Source organism: Pygoscelis adeliae, unplaced genomic scaffold, assembly GCF_000699105.1.
Source record: "Pygoscelis adeliae isolate BGI_AS28 unplaced genomic scaffold, ASM69910v1 Scaffold142, whole genome shotgun sequence".
Lineage (NCBI taxonomy): Eukaryota > Metazoa > Chordata > Aves > Sphenisciformes > Spheniscidae > Pygoscelis > Pygoscelis adeliae.
In genome coordinates this window covers 53,184-63,008 of record NW_008824247.1, presented here as the reverse complement: position 1 = coordinate 63,008, position 9,825 = coordinate 53,184, and the positions used below count along the sequence as shown (strand labels likewise).

Here is a 9,825-nt window from a genome sequence, read left to right as displayed (position 1 = left end):
AACTTTGTGTAAAAACGTACTTTTTTACTCCCTTGCTCTCATCTGTCTTACAGCTTTTGATCCAAGTCCACTACAATCTCTGCTGTTGAGCCAATCTCCACTGCTTTAGTGGCTGCCACTTTATGCCAATGCTTACACAACATACTTGAGCAGCAGAGCTTCTGTGTAAGAAAAATTAAAAGGAAAGCAAAACAACACCTAGAAATAATTCTTGAAAAGACTAGGAGATAAAAAAAGTTAAGTACTTAATATACAGTCTTACATGAAAGAACAGTAAGCATTCAGAAGTTGAAACTGATGAACTCAGAAGAAACAGGTCCTTACATATGCAAGTAACACTTGAAAAAGGGGGATTTTCCTTGGAGGGAAGAGGACAAGGACACCCAAAGATCTCAACTCCCTCTTTAAACCATCAGTAAGAAAAGCTGTAAGCCAGTATCACAGCTATTGTTTCATTAAGTACAATACCCACCTGACACTATTTTGCAGTGTTACTACAGAATTAAATCTGTGCACCATAAAACTAAGACTACAACTCCTACATATTTTGGCCTCTTTTGTAGACACATGAAAACTATTTTAATACATTAAATCCAAATCACTCTCTTTTCACTGTTCTAAGTTGGTGACATGAATAAAATAGATCCTGGAACTGGAATTATTTGGTAAAAAGGCTCTGATGGAGATTTAACAATGTGAATCTATGTAAGCCATTCACAATAGGATAGTAACCGTTGCGGTTTGAATAATTAATGTATTAATAGCCCTTAGAAGTACTATTTTTTTAAAAAATATTTGTGCTGCTGAAAAATGAAATATTGCTTCCAATCACCATCAGCAAGCTCCTCTTTCAGCAAGCAATATGTATGCAAAATAAAAATTAGCAAAATATTACAGGAAAACAAGTTTTCTGATTAAGCTATCATGAAATTACTATGCATATATATTTAGCTGTGATAGCAGATTTCAACTAACTGACTTTTAGAAAGCAAGGGAAAAACCATAACCAATATGAAAGTGTTTATCAATAACTTATCTACTAGAGATCACACAACTAGAGTAATAAATTGTTTAGGTATCACCAGGCTGCCCATCAGATTAACAATCAATGCACTCAAATTTTTAACGTATAACATCACCATGAACAAGAATGCTTCAGGAAGAGAAATCCCCACACCAAAAATATTTTTATCATCTGTAACTAAATCGAGTAACTGGTAACTGCATTAAACTTGATTACAAGACGTTTTTCAAAAGTAGTCATACTGAAAAATCAAAGTTTAACAAGTTAGGGAAAAGATACAGAAAGAAACTTTAAACAGGAAAGCCTAATACTGCAGCCTTATATGAGAGGTTCCAATTCTGGTTGTCATTGCACTTACCATTTATGTCCTTCTTTTATACTGAACAGTAAAAAGTGATAGGATATAAGTGAAGGAAGCTTACTTTTCAAAGCTTTTAAGAAACAAAAACAAGGATTAGAAACAATTATTATTTTCCTTCTAAATACATGGTCGGCAGAAAACTTTAATAAGTTATAAGGATTATGCCAAAAGAGTTTATCAAGACCTGATATGGTAAAAACTATCGACCAGTATCATAAAATGCAATTTTCACCAAGAGGCAACTTTTAAACTCTTAAAACAGAGAATAATTTTTTTCAGTGTATGTACAATGGTAATCTGAGACTAGAAGTAATTACCAGATGGAGTCTGTTCACAGTAAACAAGTATTAGTAAGAATAAATCAAAAAAATTTAGTTATATAAGAAATTCTAATAAATTGAAAAAAGATGCAATGTATCATTTTGCAATCTCCAGAAACGGTCTACAATTCTTCTCTGCTGCAAAACGCAAAGGCTTTTTCAAACTCCCAGACTATACAACTGAAGTACAGTTATTTAAAGACATGTTATAATGAATGCCTACAAAATGATAGGCCATGCTTAGAGTTACATAGCTGCCCTTATTAAAAACGGTTGCTAAAGAAAGTATATACAACACTTCCAATTTTGTTTCAATTCTTCCTCTTTTAAAAGGACATTAGAAATAAAACATAAGTCAACACATGACCAGAAGACTAAAGAATAGTCTGAAGGCTAGAGAAAACATTTTTTTAAATTATTGTATATGCCACTTCAACTTCGCATGATATTAAAAACCACCACCTGTACTATATATTCCTTTATATAACTGATAACACTTTTGGTCGGGTTGTCACTGCACTACTACATCTATGTATTCTTGCAGTGTATTAATTAGTTCCAGATGAACACGCAATTCCAGTAACGCAACTCAGGGGGAAAGCTACACTCTTCCAAAGCATTCTTCCACCTTTACCTTTCCCCCCCAAAAATTTCATCGTATAAAAGTCACAAAAATTATGCATAGTGATTGAAGTGCTTTCCATTTGAACCACTCCTCTTCCCTTCTTACACTGCATTTTTGCCATGTCCAGCACACCAACTTGAACAATTTCTATTCATGCAGACTTCAGAATTTAAAGATGCAGATAAGCATGAGGATGGCCAAACTGTGGCAAGCAATTCAAGCACAGAGGCTAAGTAACATTGTTGCAAGCAGAACACCAGCAGAGGTTGCTGCGCCAACATTACCTGTTTTCCCAGCACCCCAAGCTGCGGGCTTATAGACCACCACAATGTCCTAACAGCAATGCAATCTGAGGGAGCTACTGCCATCTCAAGCCTGTGGGTTGGCTCCCCAACTTCCCCCTCCTGCAGCGAGTACCATGGGTCTCAGATCAGCCACAGGAGGATTTTGACAGGTAGCTTATAGGGTCAGAAAGTTGCACCATCCCAAAAGATGCTACATGAAGATATTAAGGTGAAATGAAATTTTGTATTTGGCACTACAGAAGTCACAATCAGTAAGTGCTATTCCTAAATTACATCAGACAATTGTTATGTGCTATTTCACAAAGTATGTTTAATATGTGGGAACACACTAAAGGACATTATGAGTTTTAAATTCTTGATCTTCATCACCCCAAACGCATGCTGAAAGCAGTTTTCTTTTACAGTGTGAGTACATATGGAAATAAATGTTCAATTGTTTTCTGCTGCAAATTCTCAAAACCCAATCAGAAAAATTAACTCACAGCAACATCAAAGGAACAATTTTGCTTCCTCCCCATCTTTACTAAAAACACTAAGGGGCAGAGGATGGGGAAAAAAGATGTCCTGCTGAGAGCAGGAAACCTTTCATTTTCTAACTTCTTTTAGGATGTCTCAGAGCATACTCAATATATTCTTCTCAATCCTACAGAAAATGTTATGGTATAGAATGTAAAATAGGTATTTCTTCCACAAAACACAAAATCAGAAAGTAGCTGAGAAACCAGCAGTTTGGTTTCTTATTTATGTATCAAGTTGTACCTGTGTAAAGGGGAGCAAAATTCCCTCCTGCAGACTACAGTTGTTATAACGTGAAAGAGCATTGTGCAGATCGCTTATTCATTGCTTCCTCACTAAGAAAAGCTGTGACAGCAAAAGGTATCCTTCTCACATGAAATAAAGCATTCACAATACAGGTTGCATTCATTTAACTGCTTTGGTTGGTAGGAAAAAAAAAAAATCATACCCTTGACCAAAATAGATCATCATGAAAATTTAGAAACTGACTCCCCTGATACCACCATTTTGCTAGTCCTGCAGGATGAATCTTCAGAGGGAGAACACACCTAAATTACTAATATAAATAATGTAGAAATTATAGCAGAGGACCATTTTTTTTCCACCTTTATAATCTTTCAGTCTCCTTTAGTAAAGATTTTAAGGTTTTCCTCATCTAGTTTTACAGTAGGATCAAAGGGGAAAGTGATATTAGGCTCCATATGAAGTTAACACTGCCCATTTTGTTTCTGAACTATATTATTCTTAGTAAGTTAAGCATAAACCAAAACAAGCAATTCAGACAAGCTTAACAGCCTGAACTGGTTTAAAATTTAAACCTTCAGTCAAACTAGGGCATCTTCTTTTGGAAGCATCATTTATTCCTATGACCTCCCACTTAGAAAAATTCTATTATTTTATTGGAAAAATTCATTTCCTGAATAAAAAAGGCAAATTATTATCTGAACACCTTCACTTAACTGAAATGTAACATCACCAGCTTGTAGGAAAAATAACAGTGATGCCATCGTACAAGAGAATAACTACACTACTAAATTCGTACCACTCCGCTCATGAAAACAATGGAATACTGAAGGAAAAACAGTAAACAAGAAGGCGGCAGCTCAATAGCTAGTATATAAAAATATTACAATAAAAAAAAGTCTTTTACAGTTTGGACTTTCATCATAGAATTTTACTTACATTGTCCATGAAATTTGGCTTAAATCCTCCCTCCTGCTGTCGTCGTAATTCCTCCTGTTCCCTCTGACGTAGCATCTCTTCTTCACGACGTCGATGTTCTTCTTCATGTCTAGAATATTTGTCAAAAACTATGTCAACTTAGACTCTTGACCTATTCAGGCTTGTACTCAGTCTCAGGAGATAAGATCAAGCATTATTTAATCTTTTATATAGTGTAAGGCACTAATCTACTCCCACCTGATGGGTCTGAATATTATTGAAATTTTGTGTTTGTTTTTTTTTTTTTAAACTGGAATACAGGTAATTACAATACCAGTACATTCTATACCTGTTCTTCTGGCTACATATTGGTAAGCAGGTTAAAATACTCCAGTTTTTAACAAGTCGCTATGGATTAAAACATTTCAATACTGCCAAAAGACACATTTTTAACTCTGCGAGGTGTTTGTGTTTTGTTCTTTTTTCTCATCTACATTTCTTGTGATATTTAACATAAAAAAATATAAACTCAATCAACATGATGATACTATGTCTGTTTTCTTAAATTTTAGCAGAGGCATGAAAGCAAGTATTTGTATGAAGCAGATCTTAAAGGAAAAATTGTTTGCAACATACCAGAACATCAAGTGAAAACACCGCCAAAAATCTCATGTCAGACTGTACATTTGCAATGCTACTATTCCACATGCAGATCACCTGCCCATAAATCTTAGAAGCATGTTCATATCTATTACAGCTATGCTTCAGACACAAGGTTAAATAAAGCATATGAAACAAAAAAATTATGTTAAGACATTTCTACACTATTTAGAAAGCTCAGAAATTTACAACAGAACTAGTAGAGCTGAAATAAATGAAAAAATTCAAGAAACACTTGAAACCACTCTTCTATATTAGCATAAGTGATCACTTTTCTGTTGAAGAACATAAACAGAAACTTCACACATGCTTTTGAAAAGCAACTTTTTTAGCAGCAGAAACATTTTTATTTGATATCAAAAGCAAGCTCTACAAGCTAGAGTATCTAAATTCACGCAGGCCTACAGCAGCTGCATGCCACACCTTTGCGCAGTAGAAGACAAAATACCTCAATTGTATCTGCTTGCGTTTTTGAAGTTCTTGATTTCGAAGTTCTTCCAAACGCCTCAATTCTTCTTGACGTCGCATGAGATCTAACAGGATTAAAAATGCAATAAAGATAAAAGCTGCCAATCAGCAATGTGGCAACACAAAAAATTGCTATTACTGTCAGATTACAGTTCTAATATTCAATTTTTAAGGAATTTTCTCAATGCATTTAACTAGTTTCTTCCCATAAAGCTAAGTCTACTATATGAAAAAACACACTGGATCCACGGCTCACAGAAACACAGAAAGGTACGGGACTGGCAAAGCCTCCAAAGCAGGTTATGGAAACAGAAATCTGAAGTCCTCAAACAACGAAAAGGAGAAGAAAAAAACTCTCAATCACTTAAATCACATCCTGGTTTTACATCTAGGGCAAGGCATCAATTTTCTCACAACACTGTGTACTGCTAACTTCAGACTAGCAAGAAAACTAGTGCCATATATATGGGCCTATACTCTCCACTACCTATTGCAGACCACTGCGTGGCACACATCAGAAAAAAATGGTATGAACTTCAGGTACATGTAATCTGAGCCTCCACAGAGACTGGTTATAGCAACTTAAAAATTACTTATCTTTAACACTACCAGAAAGGAACAGCTGTATCCTCTTAAAAAGCACATAAAATGCTCTTAAAAAGCAGGGCCCAACTAACAGTAATTACTTTTGCAGTACTATTTTCTGACCAGTCATATTATTGATTTTTGCCTGGAAATTTATGCGTTCTTCAATGAATATTAATTCTACCTTTTGTTAGAAAAACATTGTTTGCCTTTTCTATCTTCATAGGATATTGGCTACATGGCATTATTTACAGACACTATGAGGAACATTCCACTATTATATGCCTTTTAATACTCCACACATTTCTCTATGCATTTCTTCACTATTCTAATGAAAGCATCTTTTTAGCTATGCAAATTACTTTCCTCAAACTTGCATCAGCATATATTATTACAACTTAACCTTTTAAATATTCAAAAACAACTACAATAACCAGTACATTTCACCAAAATATCATGTATGTTTTCTTTCCTAACAGATTATCAGATTTTTACTCTCACAGCACCCTTATCGACATTAGAGGTCCGTTCTCAAGCACACTTTGCAGGCTTGCTTTTCCAATCTCTTCTGCAAAATTAACATATTTCACACTTCAGTAGAATATGATTACATTGAAGATTCACTCAAATCACAAAGTCTGAGGGCTGCTTATTTCCAACAGTGCTTTCCATAGCAGGCTTGGCCACTGTTATCCTGATACTCAGGGAGCACCACAAGCACACTTTTTCTTTTTTTAGGTAACCTTTAGATTATTTCAGAGTACAAGTGCACTTTTTTCTTTTAAAATTAACCTTTAGGTTTTTTCAGGGTATTACTGAGATCAAGAACTGACCCATTCTATGCTCAATGTTGTCCACTGTTGGAAAAGTTGTTTCCTTGTCAGTTCTTTGTTCTTTCAAATTTGTGTAGCATTCCCTTTTTCTTGTGTTAATACACTAGCACAGGATTTCCTACTTTCTCTCTACCACTAATTGCTACAAATTTATCATTTACTGCCCTTCATTCTTAAGGCATAGAGTCCTACTTTTCCCAGTGTCCTCTTAAATTTTTTTCACAACATAGTTCTGATTACTGCCTTTCCTGAAATTGTTAGTATTTTAAAGTTCAACATACCAATTTATGATCCAGTACCATTTCACAATGGCAGAATATTGGCACAAAGCCTTACTAGCCAGATGAAAACATAGATCTAGAAGTTCAGGCTGTGCACAGAGCCATTCATATTAAAAGATCTACAATGATAGTAATTCTGGACTGATGTGTGTTGGACACAGGCCCTTTCTCTGAATAGAAAACACCTGCACTAAAACAGCTGTGAAAGAAAAAAGATAGAAAGCATTATTATTAGCTTCTGCACTTTCTTGTGCTTAAAAAAGGGCAAGGTCTTAATTTTATCCTCAACCTGCAGAGCAGAGGGCAGAAGGCGAAAGTGTACTCTCACCTCAGAAGTTAATCTTACAAGCAGGAATATCAAGTCCAAAAAGATTTTTAAGCTGTTTTAAGCTACTGATCTTTCAGGTTCTAAAAATGGAGAACAAATGCCCAGCTTCCCTATAACTGATAAAGAATGAAGCTTCTGGTTAAATTCAGTCACGTTTTCCAGTATTTTCATAAACTATTTAACCACCATTATGAGGGAATATTTACAAAAGTCTGAAGCATACCACCAATACGTAGATCAGAAACATCATGCCAATTTACTTACACATGGAAACACGTATTCTGCTTTACAAATTACTCCTGACTCAATCTGTCAAAACATGACAGTTAAAACTGAAAAATTACACGTATCAAAAGAATGAAGTCTACCTTCAGTATCAATACCACACCACAAAAACCTGAGTACTTAAGCCAACATGATCAAGTCCTACTAGCTCTCATAAAGCAGCAATTTCTACAAAACCTTCACCTGCAGAAGTATATGGACTCTAGTAACCTCACCCTTCCCATCTTCTTTTTAGCTCCTGACAATTAATATACTGTATTTCATATTTCAGAATAACTATTTCAATACACCTTTAAATCTGTTAACTAAAAATACAAAAGTATTAATTCTAGGTTTGGATGCCTCGAAAGTTTCATTGCATCTTTCTTAAAAACCCTGTGATGCAATCTCATTAATATAATTAATATTCTTGGCATGGTCTGAACTTATACCCAGAGACACTGTTCAGACCAGCAAGATTTAGAAGCAGCTAATGTCTGAAAATAAATATAAGAGGAAAAAAACCCACCTTATTTTCATACACACTGAAGCTGGAGAGTTGATGAGATTAAAACAGAAGGAATGTTTACTAACCACTAGAGTTTGGCAAATTAAACATCTGTAGGTGCATAGAGAAGTACTCACCAAAGAGAAGTACTCTGTTAACCAAACAGGGAAGGAAAAAACCCTCTTCCCACACTAACAAAAAGCAGGTTTCCTCACTAGAATATTAGCACCAAAAGCATTCATATTCCAGTGGTTCTTTAACAGAAAGAGTAATTCTTTTCCTTTTGCATATAAAAGTGGAGCTTAATAGATATTCAAAAACAGAGTATTTTTTCCTTCACAGTGTCCTTAAAAGAAACCCTAATATCCACAAAACATACCTAAGCTGTTCTCCCATGGCCACTGTCATCTTATCTCAGTTTAAAACATAATTAAGGCATGACAATTTAGGAAAAAGTAATCCCTAACCTTCCCGCCCAGTATAGGCAACAGGTGGATAAATTCTAAAAAAAATTATGAGTTCAGAACTAGACCATTAGCACTGTCAAATATTAACAATTAGTTAATGGTAAATTTATCCACCCTGTATTTTCGGCATGGAACCATATTTATCAATATCAAAGTCAAACATATACACAAAATTAAAAATATGTGTCTAATTGAAAAGGGGGGGCTGCACTATTATAGGCATTGTTGGGTGTCACCAACGTTAAGTCAGCCTACACCCTGTGTCAGAACTGCTTCCATAAAGAAAAAAAGACAGGTCATTGTCATAGGAGACTCCCTTCTGAAAGGAACAAAAGGCCCAATATGCAGACCAGACCCACTTCTTAGGGAAGTCTGCTGCCTCCCTGGGGCCCAGGTTAAAGATGTGAAGAGAAAGCTTCCTACCCTGGTATGGCCCTCAGATTATTATCCATTATTGATTTTTCAGGTAGGCAGCGATGAAGTTGCAACAAGAAGTCTGAGGGCAATCAAGAGAAACTTCAGGGCCTTGGGACGACTGGTTAAGGGATCAGGAGCACAAGTAGTCTTCTCCTCTATCCTTCCAGTTGCAGAGAATGATGAGGGAAGAAACAGGAAGAGCCAGCAGATCATTACCTGGCTCCGAGACCAGTGTCACCGGCAGAATTTTGGGGTTTTTGATCATGGGTCATTTTACATGACACCAGGCCTGCTGGCAACAGATGGGGGTACACCTGTCTCAAAGGGGGTTAAAGGATCTTTGCACAGGAGTTAGCAGGGCTCATTGAAAGAGCTAGATTTGAAGGGGGAAAGGGAGAAAAACAGGCTCACTAGAAATAAGCCTAGGGTCAGCACACCAACAGTGTGCTAGCAAGGTCCTTTGGTCTGCTGTCTCAGTGGAGGTAGGGGATGGAGATCCACGCAGCAGCAAAGACGCAAGGGTTATTGATGTGTTAGAAACCACGGAAGCGCCTGAGAATGGTCACGCAGGAATTAGGCCTTCTCCCCTCAAAAAGGGGGCGGGATCAATAGCCCAGCTGAAGTGCATCTACACCAATGCATGCAGCATGGACAACAAACAGGAGGAGCTGGAAGCCATTGTGCAGCAGGAAAACTATGATA

The 9,825-nt window shown here is 36.2% G+C and overlaps 1 protein-coding gene across 1 annotated transcript in view; it reads right to left on the bottom strand.

Annotated features, from left to right (window-relative positions):
* PSPC1 (paraspeckle component 1) overlaps positions 1-9,825 on the bottom strand; it is a 42,269-nt gene that overhangs the window by 23,253 nt on the left and 9,191 nt on the right. The window contains exons 5-6 of the mRNA XM_009335258.1: positions 5,421-5,505; positions 4,334-4,442 (exon numbers count right to left, since the gene is read on the bottom strand). Coding sequence (XP_009333533.1) covers positions 4,334-4,442; positions 5,421-5,505 — 194 coding nt within the window. The remainder of the gene's footprint in view (positions 1-4,333; positions 4,443-5,420; positions 5,506-9,825) is intronic.